This window comes from Quercus suber, unplaced genomic scaffold (assembly GCF_002906115.3).
Source record: "Quercus suber isolate HL8 unplaced genomic scaffold, Cork oak 2.0 scaffold_120, whole genome shotgun sequence".
NCBI classification, from domain to species: Eukaryota; Viridiplantae; Streptophyta; class Magnoliopsida; order Fagales; family Fagaceae; genus Quercus; species Quercus suber.
In genome coordinates this window covers 541,368-564,421 of record NW_027069585.1, presented here as the reverse complement: position 1 = coordinate 564,421, position 23,054 = coordinate 541,368, and the positions used below count along the sequence as shown (strand labels likewise).

General features: G+C 35.2%; 1 protein-coding gene across 4 annotated transcripts; it reads left to right on the top strand.

Moving 5' to 3' along the window:
- Positions 1-1,988: 1,988 nt before the first annotated feature.
- On the top strand, positions 1,989-22,004 carry LOC112025121 (uncharacterized). 4 transcript variants are annotated; one of them, XM_065775842.1, is made up of 3 exons: positions 1,989-2,340; positions 2,921-3,321; positions 21,001-22,004. In XM_065775842.1, the coding sequence occupies exons 1-3, from the start codon at positions 2,235-2,237 to the stop codon at positions 21,805-21,807; spliced, it is 1,314 nt and encodes a 437-aa protein (XP_065631914.1). In that variant the 5' UTR covers positions 1,989-2,234; the 3' UTR covers positions 21,808-22,004. The 4 variants fall into 4 exon arrangements, with proteins under 4 accessions (XP_065631914.1, XP_065631915.1, XP_023913554.1 ...); XM_065775843.1 differs by lacking the exons at positions 1,989-2,340; positions 2,921-3,321 and adding exons at positions 8,645-8,904; positions 9,445-9,827; XM_024057786.2 differs by lacking the exons at positions 1,989-2,340; positions 2,921-3,321 and adding exons at positions 8,645-8,904; positions 9,427-9,827.
- The last annotated feature ends 1,050 nt before the right edge of the window (positions 22,005-23,054 follow it).

Sequence of the window (23,054 nt, the reverse complement as noted above, 5' to 3'; positions counted from 1 at the left end):
TGTTATTTACTATATAATCTATAACTTTATATTTTATGCATAATTTTAAATTACAAAAACTTACAATTTAAATAATTTATTGATGACATAACTGTTAATCTTTAATTTTCTAAAAATTTTACAGGCATAGAGGACATATAAAGAAGTAATCCAACGGTAGATTTGCCAAAATTCATATTTAATAAAAAAATATTTAGTAAGGTTGTAACTTTAGATTACAACTAATTTTGTAGCTAAATTTTGTCTATAATGTAATACTTATTAGCATAAGTACATTGAGGTGACAATTTTGTTTGGCATCGGGGGCTTGACCTCCTCTGCCCCATCCCAAATTACATTGTATTAGAGAAGGTTATTGTAAAATTATATTTTTATGGATAAATGAACAATGAAATATGCATTCCTTTTGAATTCAATGTGTTTCCTTTTAAGATATTCTTGGTACAATAGTTACCATAATAGAACTCACGATCTTACAAATTAGTCAATCCTTATATCTTGCCATTGCGATCTCGATTACTGGATCAAATTGGAAGTGAAAGGGCTATATGAGTAGGCCTGGGCAACCTCATCGACTCTTCCTCCTTTTCTTCGTCTAATCTTGTTATTCATGAGCTCCTAGGAAGCCATCCACTATAACATCGTATATTGGTGCCAATTCGTTTTTAATTTCAAGGTCGATAATAAAGAGTGATGGTGTGTAAGATAAAATCCTGTGAGGGGTTGAAACCTCTAGGATTTTGATTTGAGGACTTGGCTTGAGTCTAGTGCGCTCCAATATACTAGATTCATTTTGATGATGACACGTGTTCATTTTTAACTATGCGTATTATTGTGACTTGTCCAATGCCCTTGAGGCATTGCACTAAATCTCTACTTTTCTTTTCTTTTCAAGGGGGGGGGGGGGCTTTTTTTTTTTTTTGGTTATAATTCAAACATCTTTTACTTTGCTTGATATGGTCATAATTAGCGTTGTTCATTGGTTAAAATGGTTGGATTTTTTTGGGTTTATGTAGTTGAACCATTCTAGTTGGTTAGGCTCGAACCGTACTGATCAACCCCATTAGGTGTTGATTTGTTGGTCTTGGTTGAGCAAGTTTTTTGGGCTCTATCCAAGTAATTGAATCTAAGAAAAAGGGTAGGCAAAGGAAGAAATAGTGGAAGATATGACTACTCCAACTTTTGCTCGAAGATCAAATACAACATATGAAATGGTAGTTGGTTTTGGTGTGGTGTGTGAGGGAGGAAGTCTCAAATTTGACTTGGGTTGGTGTGGAAATCTTATAACACAAATTTGAACTTTGGTTTTTGTATATTTTTAAAAGTATTTTGTAAAATATATAGGTATATATATAAAGTTGACAATCGGTTTGATGATTGTCGAGATCCAAAACATATGATTGACATACTAGCTGACCAACATTGAAAAGGAGTACATCAATCACCACCTTTGCCCTATCAATCACTTCCTTTAGTAAATTGATCGGAATGTCAGTGTGAAATAACTTTTGTACAATCCTAATCATGATTTTGAGATGTAAAGGTGAAGTTTTTTTAAATATTTTTTTCAAATTCAAATTCAAATTCAAGAGAGTTTACTAATATGAACTATACAAGTAAGACGAGGGACTTAAAAAAAAAAAAAAAAATACAAGATGAGGTACAGGCTAGAGGGACACGCGTGAGACTTGTGGATAAGCGGCAGAATTTGCTGTTATTACACTTCTCTGCGGTGTGGACGCACCCACCAGAGAACTCGAACTAGTTCCCGGGTTGGGAGTTGGGACACTCACACACACAAATACAAGAGTACAAATTTGACTTCCGACACGACACCTGCCCTGTTTGGTTGTGCATTTTAAACAACATTTTTTAGTTTTTAAACAGCATTTCACGCATTTCAACACATTTTTTCACCCACACGTATTTCAAAAAACAATAAACAACAATTTTCAAACTACTCTACCAAACACCCCCTTTATTTTCACAATTTCGTACATATGCACGGAGATACCGATACGCCACTCTCTCTCTCTTTCACTCTCTTTGCCCTAACCTCTTGACCTTCCCACCACGCACATCCTTGGCATCTCCAGTCACGCGCTTACTTTATCTTCCCCACTCCTGTGCTCACAGTCACATATCCTTCATTGATTCCAGTACTACCCACACTCTCAAAATTTCAAATTCTCTCTCTCTCTCTCTATCTCTCTGTGTATAGATCTGTGTCTGTGATGGAGTTCAAGTTTAGAGCTGTTGATGACCGACCTCCACCACCACCGCCACCGCATCCCACCGCTCCTTCCACCTTCAACTACGTCTCCAAACAAGCTTTGAGAGGTCTCCTCTATTCTCTATCTATTCCTCCTCTATACCTTTATCTTTTTTTTGTGTTTTATATTTCAATATCCTAAAACAAATAATAATAAAAAGAATGTTTTTCCAAGTTTAAGCTTCAGAATTGCTTTTCCCTGTGAATATAACTGTTTTTTTTTTTTTGAAAGATTTATCAAGTGCTTCTCTCTTTCCGTTTGGTTGCTAAGAAAACCTAGGAAAATAAAGGAACTTAAAATACCTGAAATTTAGACGAGGTTCAATTACTGAAAAAACATAGATTTTTAGCTGACAGAGCATAACTTTCTCTTTCATGTGATTGAATGATTTTATTTTTAGCTAATTTTATAAAGCTTTCAGAGAACCTTTTTACTATAAAATGATCTGTTTTGTTTTCTTTTATATATGTATATATAATGCTTGTCTCTTCTGTTTGTTTGCTAAGAAAACCAAGGAAAAGGAAAGGAAAGGAAATTTATGAAATTTTGATTAGGCCTAATTACTGAAAGCATAATTTTCTTAGCAAACAGAGCACAACTTTCTCCTTAATGTAATTGACTGAATTTTTTAGCAAATCCTATATCAGTATCAGCTGGATTTTCAACCACCAGTCCAAGACCAAACTTGGAGCAAATTCAAAACCCTAATGACACCCGGGAAGCAATAGTACAGCGTGAGCTGGAGAAGGCGCGAATTAGAGAGGAAATAATTGCAGCCGAGATAACTCGGCGTAGACTGCTCGAAGCGGAGGTGAGGAGGGAGCTGATGATAGAGCGAGAGATGGCATTGCGGAGGCTCTCAGCCGAGGGCAGGATTTCGGTCGAGTATGGACTGTCAATGCACACATTTGATGGTGGCTTTGCATTTCCCAGTTGTATCAACGCATTCGATATGTTTCCAATGCTGCCACCGCCGAGGTTACCGGAAGCTATGCCAGTCAATGTCAGGCCCCCATCGGAGACCAACAAGGATAAGTTGATTGTACTGGTTAGTTACCAATCTTACATCTCGCCTTATTGTTGATGTTATGTTATATGCTGTCTCAATGTGTTTTCAACTAGTTTTGGTGAAACTACTAGGGTTGAGATCCTCCAGAGTTCCTTTGTGACTCCACCTTGGAGTTCCTAAAATCTTATCCATTCATTTATGAAAGATTGGATTTTGACACATCATCAAAAGTTTAAATAAACTTTGACTATTCCATTTTGGTATCTATTTAAATTATTGATAATGTATCAAAATTCAATCCATTCATTCAAAGTGAATGGATATGATTTTATAAACCTTATGGTGTAGATACTCTAAGAACTCTTGGGGATCTTAAATTGAAAGGAAAAAGTTTTCCTCTAACCCACCATGTGGCAATTGATAAAACCATCCATATATACTTAGTCACATGACTTCTTAAATGAGTTGTGTGACTTATTTAAATAATGTGTGTGACTTTATGAATCACCATGTGATGGATTAGAGGAAATTCCTCCAAATTGGTATGGAGAAAACTTTTGTCCAATTTGAAATTGCTATATTCAGCTCTTGAAGTTATAAAGTTTGTCAATGTAGCTGTGACGTAAAGCTTTTCCTAATATTAGGAAAATATTGCTAGATTTAGGTTGTATAAAGAGAAAGGTGTCAATTTTTCACTTATACATAATGAGGTTCTTGTCAAATAAATGGATCCAAAATTACCTTTTGCTCTAGGTTGACAAACGCTCTTTTCAAACTTAATTGTAAAAGGCCTCCACTTCAAAAACATTTTGAGGCCAATAAATGCAAACAAATGTGTACCTAGGGGATATATTCATTAGAAGTTTGTTATAATTTTTTTTTCTTTACTTTTTTCCTTGGTTAATTTGTACGTAGATGTATCTAAATATATATAAAATTATACTAGCATCACATAAACATGTGTGTTTGCATGCATGTTTGTGTGCACATTTCCATAATGTATCCATGTTTTAATGCATGCTATATGTATGTGTTTGAGTGTGCAACTGCAGGACAGATAGTTGCACAGATGTAGAATCGTTAGATTAGATTTGAATTAGTGGTTATGATCTCGTTTTAGCTAGAGCAGCATCCTATTGTCTTATTTAAGGGTTTTATGTAGTTGTAATGGCAACTTGTTCTCGAGAAATGAAAGAATTGTTAATGAACTTTTGTGGTTTTTCGCTCCATTTCAATTAGGGATTGAGTTTGTGTGCTCTTGCCAATTTGATAGCTTGAACTAGCTATATGATTTTCCTTTTCTTGTTTGAACTAACTAGTTTGATAGCTAGAGCAGCAACGTATGTAGCAAGCCTAAATACATGTGATGCGAAACTGAATATGAATGAGAGATAAAAAGAATGAGCTTAAGAGGAAAATAATAGCTTTTTTTTTTTTTTTTTTTTTTTTTTTTTTGTTAAATATTTGATATAATTTGGTATCAAATATGTTTAAATCTATATTTTTTAACCCGTTATGTGACGATTAACAAGTCATTGACTCATTAAAAAAATTTTGTCACTAAAACTACACATGAAATGTGTCTTTAGTTGCCATATAATGTGTTAAAGTAAGGTAGTTTTAAATATGTTTGGAGCCTAACTTATTTTTCCAAGTTTTGGATCATTCATGTTTTTGAAAATTTCATTAGTTCAATTGAAAGATTTTTTACTTACTTTAGCATAAAATTTGATAATTTGTGTTTAAAATAATTTTTTTTTAAGATTTTGACTATGAAAATAGAAAAAATGAATTTTTTTATGAAAGATCGCCGTCAAAAATAATTTTGATTGAAAATATTAAAAAAATTTTTTTTTTTTTGGTTGGGTGTGTGTATATATATATATATATAACTTATCAAATAAAAAAGTATGTATATATATGTGTGTATATATAATAAAAAGCGCGCGCGTGTGTATATATGTGTGTGTGGGTGTGGAAGTTGTCTTGATAAATATGTTAGCGTCGCAACTTGGCCCCCCCAAACAAAAATTCCTGGCTCCGCCCCTGGGCCTGGACAACCTCATTGACTTATTCCGATCTTGTTATTCATGAGCTCATGGAAGCCATCCACTATAACATCGTATATTGGTGCCAATTTGTTTTTAGTTTCAAGGCTGATAATAAGGAGCAATGGTGCCTAAGATAAAATCTTGTGAGTGGTTGAAACCTCTAGGGTTTTGATTTGAGGTCTTGGGTTAGGTCTAGTGCGCTCCAATACACTAGATCCATTTTGACGATGACACGAATTTACTTTTGGCCATGTGTATTATCGCAATTGCTCCAATGCACTAGAGGCGGTGTACTCAATCTTTACTTCTTCTTTTTTTTTTTAATTCAAATATCTTTTAATTTGCTTGATATGGTCACAATTAGCGTTGTTCATGGTTAAAACGGTTGGATTTTCTTGGGTTTATGTAGTTGAACCATTCTAGTTGGTTAGGCCTAAACTGCACCAATTAGCCCCATTAGGTGTCGGTTTGTTGGTCTTGATCAGGCTAGTTTTTGGGCTCAGTCCAAGTAATTGAACCTAAGAAAAAGGGTAGGTGAAGATAGAAACAGTGGAAGATATGACGACTCTAACTTTTGCTTGAAGATCGAAGACAACATAGGAATTGGTGGTTGGTTTTGTTGTGGGTGTGAGGGAGGAAGTCTCAAATTTGACTTGGGTTGGTGTGGAAATCTTGTAACACAATTTTGAACTTCAATTTTTGGGTATTTTTTATAGTATTTTGTAAAATATATAGGTATATATGTGTGTGTATATATATAAGGTTGACAATCGATTCGATAATTGTTGAGATCCAAAACATATGATTGACATACTGGCTGGCCAACATTGGAAATGAGTGCATCAATCACCACCTTCGCCCCTATCAACTACCTCCTTTAGCAATTCGAGCTGTGTGAAATTCGATCGAAATGTTGGTGCAAAATAACTTTTGCGCAATCCTAGTCACGATTATGAGACGTACATATGAGGTTTTTTTTAACATTCAAATTCAAATTCAAAAGTGAGTTTACTAGTATGAACTATACAAGTAAGATGAGGGATTATCAAAAAAAATAAAAAATAAAAATACAAGTAAGATGAGGTAAAGGGACACACATGAGGAGTCCTTTGGCTAAATATTGCAAAAAACGGAGTTTATTGTTGTTATAGGCACTGTTCAAAGTTATTTAGCAAAATGAGGAGAGAGACTGAATTTTGGTAACACCATTGCTGAAATTGTAAGAAAAAGTAAGAGAGAGAAGAAAGTTGAGTGATGTGATTGGGAGGGAGAAAAAATGAATTTCGGTAATGATATTACCGAAATTCATTCCACTGCCCAAGCTCTGCCCATGAAGTGCCCCAGTGGGAGTGCTGAATGATTTACCAATTGTGGCAGCCAAGTTGCCGAAAATGTGAGGAAAAAAAAAAGTGATTGCCAAAATCTGGGGAGGAATTAAAAAAAAAAAAAAGTGCTACGTCCACAATATTTTTACAACATTTTCACAAAAAATTACGGGTGATTAGTTGTTATTAGGTCAAATTTGAATTTAACACTGAGATTACTTTTTTAATCCAACAATAACAACCAATAGCAACCTACTATTTAGGATTTGTTGTAAAAATATTGTAAAAATTTATCATTTCTAAAAAAAATAAAAAAGTGGCAATTGATTTGTGGCAATGGCATTGCCGAAATAGGAGGGAAAAAAAATTGTTGCAATTAGTTTGTATTAATGACATTATCAAAATAGAAGGAAAAAAAATTGCTTGATTTTGGGCAATAACATTGCCGAAATAGGAAAGTTGTATGTAACTACAGCTTACATCACATACACAAAGTCCATCCTCCAATCCATTATTTTTTTAAAAAAAAAGAAAGCTGTATGTAACTACAGTTGCATCCCCATAAGCAAGGTCAACTCTACCATGCTGGCAACAACTAAAACCTCTCCATTCCTTTTTTTCAACAGAGTTTCCAAATCGAATGGTTAATAGTATTGGTTTGACTTGATGTCCTCCAATCTCTCAACGATTGTCAAAGGCCAGTTTGTTTTATAATGCACTCAATTGCCCCTCTATTTCGGTAATATCATTGCCATAAATCAATATAATGCCAATGACCACAAATTTTTTTGCCCTCTATATTTCGGCAATGCCATTGCCACAAATCAATTGCCACTTTTTTTAGAAATAATAAATTTTTAAACATTTTTACAACAAATTCTAAATGATAGGTTACTATTGGTTGTTATTATTGGATTAAAAAAATAATCTCAGTGTTAAATTTAAATTTGAACTAATAACAACTAATCACCTGTGATTTGTTGTGAAAATGTTATAAAAATATTGTGGACGTAGCAGTTTTTTTTTTTTTTTTAATTCCTCCCCATATTTTGGCAACAATTTTTTTTCTTTTCCTCCAATTTTCGGCAACTTGATTGCCACAATTCATATTTTCTCTCTCCTCAATATTTTGGCAACTTGGTTTCCACAATTGGTAAATTATTCAGGCACTCCCACTAGGGCACTTCACGGGTAGAGCTTGGGCAGTGAAATGAATTTCGGTAATATCATTACCGAAATTCATTTTTTCTCCCTCCCAATCACATCACTCAACTTTATTTTCTCTCTTACTTTTTCTTACAATTTCAACAATGGTGTTGCCGAAATTCAGTCTCTCTTCTTATTTTACTAAATAACTTTGAACAGTAGTTATAACAATAATAAACTTCATTTTTTGTAATATTTTGACAAAAGACTCCACACGTGAGACTTGTAAAATAAGTGGCGGAATTTGATGTGATCCTAAACACGTCTTTACTGTTATCACATTTCTCTGCGGTGTGGACGCACCCACTAGAACTCAAACTAGTTCCCGGGTTTTTTTTTTTGTTTTTTGATCTGCAAACTAGTTCCCGGGTTGGGACTTGGACACTCACACTCACACACAAATACTAGGACAGATTTGACTCCCGACACGACACCTTACTTTAACATTTTCATACTTATGCACGGAGATACCGATCCTCTCTCTCTCTCTCTCTCTCTCTCTTTTTTCCCTAACCTTTTGACGTTCCCACCACGCACATCCTTTGCATCTCCAGTCACGCGCCTACTTTATCTTCCTCACTCCAGTACTCACAGTCTCACATCCTTCATTGATTCCAGTACTACCCACACTCTCAAAATTTCAATTTCTCTCTCACTTTCTCCGTGTATAGATCTGTGTCCGTGATGGAGTTCAAGTTTAGAGCTGTTGATGACCGACCACCACCACCACCACCACCACCTCATCCCACTGCTCCTTCCACCTCCAACTACGTCTCCTACGCACATCCTTTGCATCTCCAGTCACGCGCCTACTTTATCTTCCTCACTCCAGTACTCACAGTCTCACATCCTTCATTGATTCCAGTACTACCCACACTCTCAAAATTTCAATTTCTCTCTCACTTTCTCCGTGTATAGATCTGTGTCCGTGATGGAGTTCAAGTTTAGAGCTGTTGATGACCGACCACCACCACCACCACCACCACCTCATCCCACTGCTCCTTCCACCTCCAACTACGTCTCCAAACAAGCTTTGAGAGGTCTCCTCTTTTCTCTATCTGTTCCTCTATACCTTTATCTTCTTCTTTTTTCTTTTTTCTTTTTCTGTTTTATATTTCAATATCCAAAAAATAACAATAATAAAAAGAAAGTTTTTCCAAGTTTAAGCTTCAAAATAGCTTTTCCCTGTGAATGGAACTGTTTTTTTTTTTTTTTTTGTTTATTATGAAAAATTTATCAAGTGCTTCTCTCTTTCCGTTTGGTTGCTAAGAAAACCTAGGAAAATAAAGGAACTTAAATACCTGAAATTTAGATGAGGTCCAATTACTGAAGAAGCATAACTTTTTAGCTAACAGAGCATAACTTTAATCGAATGATCTGTTTTGTTTTCTTTTATATATGTATATATAATGCTTGTCTCGTCTGTTTGTTTGCTAAGAGAACCAAGGAAAAAGAAAGGAAAGGAAGTTTATGAAATTTTGATTAGGCCCAATTACGTACTGAAAGCATAACTTTCTCCTTAATGTAATTGACTGAATTTTTTTTAGCAAATCCTATATCAGTATCAGCTGGATTTTCAGCCACCAGTCTGAGACCAAACTTGGAGCAAATTCAAAACCCTAATGACACCCGAGAAGCAATAGCACAGCGTGAGCTGGAGAAGGCGCGGATTAGAGAGGAAATAATTGCAGCCGAGATAACTCGGCGTAGACTGCTCGAAGCGGAGGTGAGGAGGGAGCTGATGATAGAGCGAGAGATGGCATTGCGGAGGCTCTCAGCTGAGGGCAGGATTTCGTTCCAGTATGGACTGTCAATGCACGCATTTGATGGTGGCTTTGCATTTCCCAGTTGTATCAACGCATTCGATATGTTTCCAATGCTGCCACAGCCGAGGTTGCCGGAAGCTATGCCAGTCGATATCAGGCCCCCATCGGAGACCAACAAGGATAAGTTGATTGTACTGGTTAGTTACCAATCTTACATCTCGCCTTATTGTTGATGTTATGTTATATGCTGTCTTAATGTGTTTTCAACTAGTTTCGGTGAAACTACTAGGGTTGAGATCCTCCATAGTTCCCATGTGACTCCACCTTGGAGTTCTTAAAATCTTATCCATTCATTTTAGAAAGATTGGATTTTGACACATCATTAAAAGTTTAAATAAACTTTAACTATTCCACTTTGGTATCCATTTAAATTATTGATAATGTATCAAAATTCAATCCATTCATTCAAAGTGAATGGATATGATTTTATAAACTTTATGGTGTAGTTACTCTAAGAACTCTAGGGGATCTTTTTTGTTTTTTTATAAGTAATAAAGATTCATCGATATCAAAAAAAGAAAGACACCCAAGTACACAGGGAGTATACAGGGGTGAACAAATCAAAAACGAACATTACAAAAGTCAAGTAAATCCAAAATTAAAGAAAAAGGTTGGTTTCTCCACACAGAGAACCAGTCAAGTAAGGTTCGGAAAAATAGAAGCTTGAGATCAGGCATGGAACGCTCATTGTCTTCAAAACACCTACTATTTCTCTCCTTCCAAATACACCACATCAAACGGGATCTTAAATTGAAAGGAAAAAGTTTTCCTCTAACCCACCTCGTGGCAATTAATAAAATCATCCACATATGCTTTTAGTCACATGACTTACTAAATGAGTTGTGTGACTTATTTAAATAAAGTGTGTGATAGTTTTATGAATCACCATGTAATGGATTAGAGGAAATTCCTCCAAGTTGATATGGAGAAAACTTTTGTCCAATGTGAAATTGCTATATTCACCTCTTGAGGTTATAAAGTTTGTCAATGTAGCTGTGACGTAAAGCTTTTCCTAATATTAGGAAAATATTGCTAGATTTAGGTCGTATAAAGAGAAAAGTTTCAAATTTTCACTTATACATAACGACGTTCTTGTCAAATAAATGGATCCAAAATTACCTTTTGTTCTAGGTTGACAAACAATCTTTTCAAACTTAATTGTAAAAGTTCTCCACTTCAAAAACATTTTGAGGCCAATAAATGCAAACAAATGCGCACCTATGGGAAATATACATTGGAAGTTTGTTATAATTTTTTTCTTTACATTTTTCCTTGGTTAATATGTACGTAGATGTATCTAAATATATATGAGTATACTAGCATTACATAAACATGTGTGTTTGCATGCATGTTTGTGTGCACATTTGCATAACGTATGCATGTTTTAACGCATGCTATGTGTATGTGTTTGAGTCTGCAACTGCAGGACAGATAGTTGCACAGATGTAGAATCGTTAGATTAGATTTGAATTAGTGGTTATGATCTCGTTTTAGCTAGAGCAGCATCATGTTGTCTTATTTAAGAGTTTTCTGTAGTTGAAATGGCAACTTGTTCTTGAGAAATGAAAGAATTGTTAGCGAACTTTTGTGGCTTTTCACTCCCTTTCAATTAGGGATTGAGTTTGGGTGTTCTTGCTAATTTGATAGCTTGAACTTGCTATATGATTTTCCTTTTTTTTTTTGTTTGAACTAACTAATTCAATAGCTAGAGCAACAACATATGTAGCAAGCCTAAAGACATGTGATGTGAAACTGAATATGAATGAGAGAAAAAAAGAATGAGCTTAAGAGGAAAATAATAGTTTTTTTTTTTTTTTCTCATTCATATTTAGAATCACATCACATGTATTTAGGCTTGCTAAATATGCTTCTGGTAGCCTTTCTACTTTGGAACATCACTTTAAAAGTCAGTCCCAAAGGGGCATCATAGTCATTGATTAGGTAGATTATATTACTGGATCACTGCAGCTACGAATGTTTGCTATAAAATTTTGTATAGAGATGTTATTGTGATCTAGACACAAAATAATCTAGGTTGATGCCTCTGATGATCCTTGGTTATTGATTTTTCATGTGTGGGTTCACTTGGAGAAAGCTACCATGTGCATATGCAGCAGGCTCTACTGGTTGCTGTCCTACCTTCGTCCATACATTTTTAAGTACTTTACTAGAGCTGTTCAGGACCTTCAGGTCACCAAACACACCAACCGGCATTGACCTTCTTGCAGAACCAAAACTGATCAGCAAACAATAGTTTCCGACGAGTCGGTGGCAGTGATCAGTCACAAATTTGCCAAAACCGACTAGGTTGATGCAGTGGTTGGCAAGATATCAAGAAAACTGCCTAAAATTTCACTGACCGGCCTTTTCACATATAATTTTTCCCAAGTTCCCCTTCTCTTCTGTCAAATCTTGCACCCGATCTCAATTCTCAACTAGGATAGAGAGAGGTAAATGTGATCCGCCAATCTGACCTTGTGGTTGTGGTGATGCTGTGTACGGTCATTGTTGCTTTGCTATCGTTGATTGTTTTCAACATTGCCTCCCATAAAAGCCATTTTTGGCAATGAGTCCTCCGTTGTTGTTTCCTTAGTTTTTCACACCACTATATTTCTGGTGATGTTTGTGAGGTTGTAATTTGCTGGGCTTCTGTTTTGTAACTGAGTCAACTGACAAAATCGGTAGAACTTTAGAACTGAGTCTGGTGCAGCTTGGCACCCCCCATGCACTGGTGCAGTTCATTTCCCAATTTTGGGAAACCAATGAGGCCGTTATGGTGAAAAAACCTTGGCAAAATTTGACTGCATTGAACCATGTAGAGGCCTACTTCGAACAAGTCTCTTTAGTACGTAATTAAGTTTAAATTTAGCCTTTCAATTTTATGTTCAAGTATAATGATCCTGTCATTCTTTAGAACTGAGTCTGGTGCAGCTTGGCACCCCCCATGCACTGGTGCAGTTCATTTCCCAATTTTGGGAAACCAATGAGGCCGTTATGGTGAAAAAACCTTGGCAAAATTTGACTGCATTGAACCATGTAGAGGCCTACTTCGAACAAGTCTCTTTAGTACGTAATTAAGTTTAAATTTAGCCTTTCAATTTTATGTTCAAGTATAATGATCCTGTCATTACACTTTCTTAGCTAATCAAAAAAAACATTCTATCCTTCTTACCAAACACATAAAATGAAAAATTAGTATCTACTCCACCCCCTCTTCTTTCTATCCTTCCTGTCTTTTCCATCATTCCACCTTTTCATCCTCCTTATTGAATAGAAAGGTAGAAACTGCAATTTTGTCTTTTCAAAATATATATATATATATATACATATATAAAAGCCTTTAATGGTATTCAAAATTCAAGTTATCTTAAGTTCAAAGAGAAAACTGAAGGATTCTCCTACAACGGATTTATAACAGCTGTTCAAATTATTTTGGCTAAAGTTGAAAGAATTCTTTTTGCAAATCATAAGATTTTGACAAATATGATTATAAAATTATAGTTGTCAAAATCCTATGATTTACAAATTGAATCAAATAACTTAACCAAAATGATTAGAATCTTAGTCATGAATCCTTTGGCTCAGGATGAACGCTGGTAGTGTGCTTAACACATGCAAGTTGATCGCAAAGAATCTTAGTCATGAATCCTTTCTGATAGAAGTCTATGGTTGTCTCAAAGATCTTAAGATTTATGATTTGAAATCCTTAATGCTGTCAAAAAAACTGACACCCTCAAATCCTATGTTAACAAGAAGTATGGATAAAAGTAATTGCTTCTTTTTTCTTTTTCTTTGTTGTTTTGTTTTGTATATGTAATAGGTTAGACGAAATTTGTAAAATAATAATATTTTAATAATAATTATCTAAATTAACACTGCTTTGAAGTTATTTGGGGACTTTTTAAAAAAAAAAAAAAATTTATAAATAATGTTTTAAAAACACATTTTCTCTTAAAATTGTCCTCAATTGGATGAGTTTTTGTGAAATTGTGTTTTCAAACATGATTTTAGGAAAAAGGTTAAATACCAAAATAACTTCAAAACAATAGCAATTTAAGTGATTAAAAGTGTTATTTTACAAATTTTTCAGAAGTTAAATTGAGGAAGTGTAACTTATTCATTGTTGTGTAATTAATCCCCTATCTTATCAATTCGTATATGAGTGTCTACTTATAAAAAATACATACATACACACACATACACGTGTGTGTGAGACGCAGGACAATCAGAACAAAATTGAAACAACAATAAAATAAAGGGATATAACTTAAGAGTCAGCACTAAGCGGGGAAATCACTAGAAGTCAGCACCTAGGGTGGATTTGGAGTCAGCACTAGACAAAAGAGACCAAATGGCCATTTTTTCATTTATCAAAATATCAATTATCTCCTTGAGGAGTACAATAAATTGCTTATAAAGGATTGCTAAACCTTAGTTCTAATCGGCTAGGAAACCCTAATTGCCTTATTACAAAAATAACCATGCATCCAAATTAAAATACTAATAACTTAATAAACTACTAGGACCTAAAACATAAAAATACAATTGACTTGCAAACATTAATAATACTAAATAAAAATATTCTTGTGTCTCCCGCATCAATGTGTGTGCCTACTTTCTTAAAAAAAATTTCCAAAAAAATTAATTCGCTTATGTGTCATGTGTCAAATTCCACATGTGAGTGACATTTTCAGGCTCTACAGATTATGAAATGAACAAGATATGGTATAACCTAATAAATCTTAAGGCTTATTTTAAATTTTAGGGTAATTGTATGAATTTAAACAATCAACAATATATTTTTATGTGCATCTAATGTCCTATTTCAATAGATTGAACATTTTAAAGTATCCTTCTAACTACAACTTGAATCACAATTTGATTTGAATTCACTTTATGACATTACAAGTTGATTTTGATGGAACTGTTACCTTATTTGCTTCGTATTACTTGGAAGTGATTAATGAAAATTATCTGTTGTCATTTTAGGCCTGACTGCCTGCTTCTTTTAAAAAAAAAAAAAAGACCTTCCAAAAAAATTAATTTGCTTATGTGTGTCATGTGTCAAATTCCACATGTGAGTGACATTTCAGGCTCTGTAGATTATGAAATGAACAAGATATGGTATAACCTAATAAATCTTAAGGCTTATTTTAAAATTTAGGGTAATTGTATGAATTTAAACAATCAACAATCTATTTTTATGTGCATCTAATGTCCTATTTTAATAGATTGAACATTTTAAAGTATCCTCCTAAATACAACTTGAATCACAATTTGATTTGAATTCACTTTATGACATTACAAGTTGATTTTGATGGAACTGTTACCTTATTTGCTTTGTAGTACATGGAAGTGATTAATGAAAATTATCTGTTGTCATTTTAGGCCTGACACAGTTGCTAGATGTTAGAGGAACCCACTGTCAGAGTCATTGACATTTTCCATATTCTTTTTCCAAGCAATCCCCCAAATGCACTCCTTAGTTTTAAATGTAGGCAGTCAATGAGCATATTTTCTAGAATAAAACCTGTGAAATCCACTTTTACCTGTTATTTTTTGTAGGTGATAACTCTGTCTATGTATGTGTTTTGTATCATATATTTGGTTCACTACTGGTCTTAAGCTTTAAAAAGGATATAGGTTGCCTTAGGTTGATGGTCATCATTAAATATAGTCACTCTATTATGAATGCATTATAGATACATGTTTGGGTGTCCTTTACTGAACCCCGGATGTAGTGAAAAAAGGGGGAAGGGTTAGTAAAAGATGGGTCAAAGTGACCGCACTTTGATGAATAGATGCGGGTAAATAATTTAGTCCAAGAAAATAGGATGTATCCACTTATGCTATGTTTGGTTGGGGTGAAAAGGGGGAGGATGGATAAAGGGGGAAGGGAAAAGGAGAGAAAAATGTGATTTTCTATTGTTTGGTTGGAGTGAAAAAAGGAGAGGAAAGAAAATGGGGTGGATGGATTTTTCCACCTAGGCTCATCAGTTTTTTTCCTTCCAAATTGGGTAAAAAAGAGCAAGGAAAATGTTGTTGAGAAGAAAAATGGAAAATTATCCCTACTTTCCATCCTTCTACTTTTTATAATGAGGGCATAATAGTAATTTACTCTCAATCCTTCAACTTTTCCATCCTCTCTACCAAAAACAAATATTTTTTATTCTGCCACTTTTCTATCCTCCTAACATTTTCCATTCTCCCAACCAACCAGAGCCTTAGACTATAGGGTCTTTTATAAGGGAAACTAATGGAAATGGTATATACAATGACTAGGTGGAGAATAAATATAATGTCTTTTGGGGATTGAATGAGAAATCTACAAATTTTGAACATACAAGATAAGAATGAAAATGGGGTATATATAATCATAGGTAAAAGTCTTAAAAAAGAACTTGTTGAGGTTAGGAGATAAGAGATAGAATTATGTCAATAAAACTTATCCTAGGAGAAGAGACCATTAACCTAATTAGTGCTTATGCTCCTCAAATAAGATTGGAAGAATACATGAAGCAAAAATTTGGGGAGGATATGGATGAATTGATTTAAGGGTTACCAAATGTGAAAAAGATTTTTATTGGAGGAGACCTAAATATTTTTGTAACAGTGTATAATTGGATATTAATTAACACTTGGTTCTGGAAGAGGGAATCACACTTAATTATCTTCAAAAGTGGGACAATCATTAGTCAAATAAATTTCATCATGAGATGTTGTAATGATTTAGGTCTAAGGCTTAGTCCCATAGCCAACTCCAACAATTTGGAACTAAGGATTGATGTTGTAACAATTGTAAGGTATACCAAAATAGATAATTACCTACCATAGGTTGGTGGTAATATTTGCATTAGAAGAAGGAAAAGACAAAGAAACCCAAGGATGAGATGGTGGGTGTTGAAGGGGAAGAAACAAAATGTGTTTAAAGATAAAATGATCAAAGAAGGAAAGTGAAATTTAGACAAAGATGATGATAAGATGGAATGACATGTCTAATTGTATTAAAGGAGTGGCTAAAGAAATTTTTGGAGAATCTAAAGGATTTGGGTGATCAACTAAGGAGACTTTGGGTTGCAGGATTGGGACTTTGCCTATGACCTATTGGTATGCCGTTGGGGGTTTCCTATAAGTCCCCTACTATTTGGAATCCTATTTTGGAGAAAATTAAGTGGCAGTTGGCTGGGTGGAAGAAGTTGTATTTGTCAAAAGGTGGAAGACTGATGTTGCTTAAGAGTACATGATCTAGTCTTCCTACTTACTATTTATCTCTTTTTACCATCCCTTTGCATGTGGCTAATAAGATTGAGAAGTTGAAATGGGATTTTTTGTGGGGGGGATTCGAAGGCGCATTTGGTGGGATGGGATAAGGTGTGTGCACCTATGGCGAATGGTGGTTCGGGAGTAAGGAAATTAACTACTTTTAATAAAGCCTTACTAGGAAAATGGTTATGGCGGTTTGGGGTTGAGGAGACACGTCTTTGGAGGAGGGTTGTAGCTTTGAAGTTTGGGGAAGATTGGGGGGGATGGTCTTCCAAGTTGGGTAGGGGTGTACATGGGTGTGGTTTATGGAGAAGTATCTGGAAAGGTTGGAAGGTCGTTAGCAAAAATATCCGGTTTGAGGTAGGGGTGGGGGATAAAGTGAAGTTTTGGACAGATTTGTGGTGTGGGGATTTACCACTCTAACTGTCCTTCCTGGCAGTGTATGGGATTGCCTCTAATAGAGAGGCTTCTGTGGCCTCGTCTCTTGAACGGTTGGGGATAAAGGCACGGAGAAGTTGGAATGTTCTTTTAATTAGGGAACCAAATGATTGGGAGTTGGATGTTGTGGATGAATTCCTTCGTATCTTGGGATCTAATTTACCTCAAACTGAGAACGGAGACCGTATGAGATGGAAGTTGACGAAGAATGGGGGTTTTGACATCCACTCGTTCTATAATAAGCTACAAGGTCCCTTGCCTATTATCTTTCCTTGGAAAGGTATTTGGAAGGTCAAGGCTCCTCGGCGTGTTTCTTTCTTTGTTTAGACGGCAACTTGGGATTAGATTCTTACAGGCGACAATGCGTGGTAGAGGCCTTGTTATTGTTGACTGGTGTATTATGTGTCGTTGTAATGGGGAGACGGTGGATCACTTATTACTCCACTGTGAAAAAGTTTATCAATTGTGGAGCTTGGTTTTTAGTTCTTTTGGGATTTCATGGGTCTTGCCAAGATTGGTTGTAGATACTCTTTTCGATTGGTGGAATTGGTTTGGAAAGCACTCTTCTAGCATTTGGAATTTAGCTCCGTTGTGCCCAATGTGGTGTATTTGGAGGGACTGAAATTGGCAAACTTTTGAGGGCATGGACAAATCTAATGACCAGTTGCTTGCTTCTTTTAGTGGTTCTCTTTTTGATTGGTCTAGGGCTTGGGGACTCACCTCTAGTGATTCTCTCCCTTTGTTCCTTAGTTCTTTCCTTTGTACTTAGTTTTTCACATGAGGTAGCTTTTTGAATATACATCTTTCTTACTTATCAAAAAAAAAAAAAAAAAAAAAAAAATAGCTTTTTGAATATACATCTTTCTTACTTATCAAAAAAAAAAAAAAAAAAAAAAACTAAGGAGACTTTGGGGTGGAGTAATGAGGTTCAAGCATCAATTAGATTAAATAGGAGCTATGGAAGCCTACCTAGATGTAGAGAAAATTTGGGTTTTGAAAATAATAGAGCGGTGAAGAGTAAAGCAAAAAAAGTTGTCCAAGAGGCTAAGCAAATTATATAGTAAGTTGTATAGCAAGTTGGGGATGAATGATGAAAAAAAGAACATTTATAACCTTGCCAAAACAAGGGAAATGAAAAGAAGAGACTTGAATGGTTTCAATTGCATTAAAGAGCTTTTTAAAAAGAGATGAAAAATTATTGTAATAAACTTTTTAATGGAAGCAATACAAAAGATTAGCGCGAATTGAGTAACCCAATTGAGGATATAAATCATAGGTTTTTTCAAAGAATTTTGATGAGCAGGTAAAGGATGCATTGAGGAGAATGAAAATATGAAAGGTCATGGGACTTTATGAAATTTTATTAAAGATTGGAAATGCTTGGATGTATGCTAATTGACAAACAATTTCAACGAGATCTTAAGTGTTAACAAAAATGCGTTGTGAGTGGAGGCAAAGTGTCTAATACCTATTTACGAGAGCAAGGAAGATATTCAAAACTTGCAAATTACCGAGGAATTAAACTAATGAGTTACGTCATAAAAATTTGGGATAGTGATTGAATATAGGTTAAGACACTGAACAATAGAGAATTAATTTGGTTTAATACTGGGCTATCTACCACGGAAGCAATTTTCGTATTTAGACTCCTAATGGAAAAATATAAAATTAAAGATCTTTATATATTAAGTTGATTTAGAATATGTATGACAGAGCTGTAACTTGTGTGATAACAAAAGGAGACATCACAAATGAGTTTCCTATGACTTTAGGTTTGCACCAAGAATCATCATTAAGTCAATATTTCTTTGCATTAGTGATGGATAAGCTCACTGAATCAATTCAAGAGGAAGTTGCTTGGTGTATATGCCCTTTGTATATGATATAGGTTGTGCATGGAACTAGATGTGGAATTAATTTCAAGTTAGAATTTTGGTGAGACTTTAGAATTTCGGAGCATTGATATTTAAAAAAGAAAAAAAAAAAGTTTAGCAAAGTAGAAAAAAGATGAAGAGATGGCCAAGAGATACCTAAGAGCGAAAGATTTTGATATCATGGATAAATAATTTATAAAGATACAGGGATTTAAGAAATGTGAATTATAGAATAATAGCAAGGTGGATGAAGAAGATAAGTGTAGCTGAATTGAAAGTGTTCAAGATGATAAGTAAATAAAAGTAAACATACGATTCAAAATGAGGAAATCCACTTACTGTGTGTTTGGGCAAGGTATTTGTAGCTAGAAGCCTAGAATTTGAGGTCAAGCCATCATTTTAAATTCTGAAATTGGCTGTAAAGGTGGAAAATTAAAATTTCCTCAAAAACTTTTGGCCAAAATCCCAACCACAAATTCCACCTCAATCAGGCAAATCCAGCCTAAACACCCACAACAGTAAAACCATGATTGTTCAAGGAACAAATCAAAACCACTGCCTCCGGCATATTACTGACTGTTACAAGTTTCATTAACAGAACCCATTGCAAAACCATCACCCATGCCTGTTGAATGCGGTTGTGAAAGCCCAAATCCTAGAATAAGCCCTCCCCAACCTGAACCTACTTACAGCTATAGCCAAGAGCTACTGCCAAACCACCCTGTGCCACCACCATCAATCAAGGAGAGAGAGAGAGAGAGAGGTTTTTGGCCATGGAAATCAAGTGAGAGAGAAGATTAGAAAAAGAGGAAGGAGGAGAAGGAAGATTTAGTGCAGAACAGATTGGAGCACAACCATGAGAGAAGGGTTGTTGTGAAAATGATGGGTTTAAATCTGATCAAAGACAATTTGGTTTTTTTCCTTAATGGTGGTTTATGCAAAATGATGGCAAGTGCAAAACGATGTCTCTGTAGTAAATGAAGTATTAGTCTCACATTACATCCAAATAATGAAATTTGTAAATGATAGAGATGTGAACCCTGTCATTTGTAAAATTCTGTGTATTTAACAATTTCTTCATTCAAACACAGTGTTAAAGATAGGGAGTTCCCTGTTAAGGGAGAGTCACTTGAGATAGTTTGGTTATGTTTAGAGGAGAGTGATTAATGTGACAATGAGAAAGAGTAAGTTAATTTAAGTTGAGGGAACGAAATAGTTATTGAAATACCAAAAGTTTTGTTAAAGTGAGTGAAAATGACATTCAGTTAAGGAAGTAGTAGATAGAATAACTCCAAAATAGAATAGAATGGTGGAAAACAATACATATGGCTGATCTTGACTAGTCTGTAGAGAATTCATAGCCGGTCCCAAAATTTTGGGACTAAGGCTTGGTTATTGTTGAATTTTGTGTGGTTGATGAAAGTGTTATGGGTAGGACCTGGATTTCCCCCTTGAGAAATGACGTAGAGCAACATTCCCCAACTCTATAATAAAAAATACTTCATGCTAAATCCTTAGTTCTCCTTTCCAATGTTCAGATCTGGTCAAATTTCCAAACATTATATCTGTTGTTAAATTGCTTAAAATAAGGTAATTGGAAGTTAGATTTATCCTATACTGTTAAATGTGGAGGATGGGATTTACACGAGAAATGATGCTTGAGGTTTCACTATTCACCAGGTGATTATATACAAGAGTTTCCTCTTATGTATTGTGTTTGAGTATTCTATTGCAGGCTAAGCCCGCTCCAAATATTTCTGGAGCAAAGCGGAAAGCTGAAACAGCATCTGCAGGGGGCACTAGTGAGCTCCCACCATTTGGTTTAAAGAAGAGACCCAAGGAGGAGTGGAGTTGTGCTATCTGTCAGGTTAGTGCCTTAAGTGAGAGAGCTTTGAATGAACACCTTCAAGGTAGGAAGCACAAGGCCAAGGAAGCAGGGCTTAGAGCTCAGAGAACAGGCAGGAGTACCAGCTCCACACCATCGACAAAAAAAACTACAATGCCTTCAAAGCTTATAGACAGCACTGATTTTGGGACCTCAGGACAGGAGGCAAATTTAAAAGGGAAATCACTTAAGCAGAATGAAACTGGGGGTGGTTCAGGCCAGAAAATGGAGATGACAGGATCTTTGAAGAGTAAACATCAGCGAGTTACACTGCCAGAAAACCAAACTGCAGAAGATTCTGAGAAGACAAGCAGCACAAAAGCAGAGCAGGGATCTGCCAAAACAGAAGGGTTTGAAAGGAACAAGATGTTTAAGTTTTGGTGTGAAATGTGTCAAAAAGGTGCTTACTCTCGAGTAGTGATAGAGGCTCATATAAAGGGGAAGAAGCACAGGGCTCGGCTTCAGAAATGCGGTCAAAAAGATGGAGTTGTCAGTACAGCATCATCTGGTTCTGCTCAGAAGGCACAAGAAACAAATTTGGTAGCTGAAAAAACAAGTCAGTCAAATGCTACTCAAAAGGCAAAAGCTATAGCAGATGTTATGGCCAAAGAAGCAATTAAGAAGGCACCAGTAATTGTTATTGTAGATGCAGATTAATCAGGTTCATATCCAGTATGAGATTCAGGTTTGGGGTTGCGACTATGGTTGTCTGTTTATCTTGTGAAATATATGACTGTTCTATTTAGACCCTGTATTTTATTTGGTAGTCCATAAGTTTGGTCAGTTTCCATTTAGGACAACTGTCATTTGTTAACCTGACTGACTAAATGATGATTACATTGTTTCTGACTCTACTCTGTTAGTAAGTCAAATTCCTACTTAGATTTCATGGACCCCTCCAGAATTTGGTCAGGTCAAGTTAAGCATATATGATGGCTCTAAAGGTAATTCAGGCTTGTCTAGAGCAAGAGGTATTATATGTGATCCCAATGGCACAGGTGAGTTTTTAATTTAAAGTTGTATTTACTTCCAATTGCCTAGTTGAATTGTAGGCGGTTCATGAAGCTCTCAGATTAGCATAGTTATTAGGTTTTGCAGACTTCCAACTTGATATTGGTAGTTGATTCGGTGGCAGTTTATAAATTCCTTCTATCTCCGCGTCAATTCCTCAGTACTGTACTACTTGTTACAATACTTGGTAGGATATTACTTTGACTGGAGGGATTGTAGGATATTACTCTCTAAAAATAGGCCAGTTGATTTGCTGACAAGCTTGCTTGAATTGGTAGCCAACCTATGGGATCAGGGATCCGTATGCATTAAATAGACAAAAGTAATGCTAGGGATATAACATTTTTCACCATTATTGGACATGACCTATTGTAATTGGAACATTACTTTCACTGAAGTCTATCACTAATGCCACTTTCTTTACACATTATTGCACAGAAAACAGTTATGAAAAATGTTATAGCCCTACAGTTGTTTTGTAATGAAAAAGTACTAATTGTTTTCTGGTTAGTCTTTTTGTTTGTTTACAATTAGCTGCTCAACGTTACGAGGCTGTAAACTTGGGATTTTTTTGTTAATAGTAAATTTCCCAATAAACAAAGAGCTGAATTTAGTTGCCGGCGATGAGGATGATGTGAAGTCTTCTGTCCACTATAGTCAAGGCCACTAATATGTGACTTGTCAAAGTGCATCAATTTCTTAATGCTATAAAGTAAATATTTCTTTGCCCCCACATGACATATCATTATCATTAGGCTGCTGATGGGATCACAAGAGACTATAGATTTGGGGTCTTTTTGCAAAATAAAAAAGGCAAAAAAAGAAAAAAGAAAAAGAAAAAAGAGTCCAGGGTGGTTCATTACCTCTGCTGTAAGTTCATATGAATAGTTTAT

What these genes read in the sequence shown, in the direction of transcription:
- LOC112025121 (XM_024057785.2), top strand. Translation starts at nt 8,796, where the DNA reads ATGGAGTTCAAGTTTAGAGCTGTTGATGACCGACCACCACCACCACCA. An exon ending in CTCCAAACAAGCTTTGAGAG is followed by an intron (nt 8,905 to 9,411) that starts GTCTCCTCTTTT and finishes AATTTTTTTTAG; the next exon opens with CAAATCCTATATCAGTATCA. An exon ending in AGGATAAGTTGATTGTACTG is followed by an intron (nt 9,828 to 21,000) that starts GTTAGTTACCAA and finishes ATTCTATTGCAG; the next exon opens with GCTAAGCCCGCTCCAAATAT.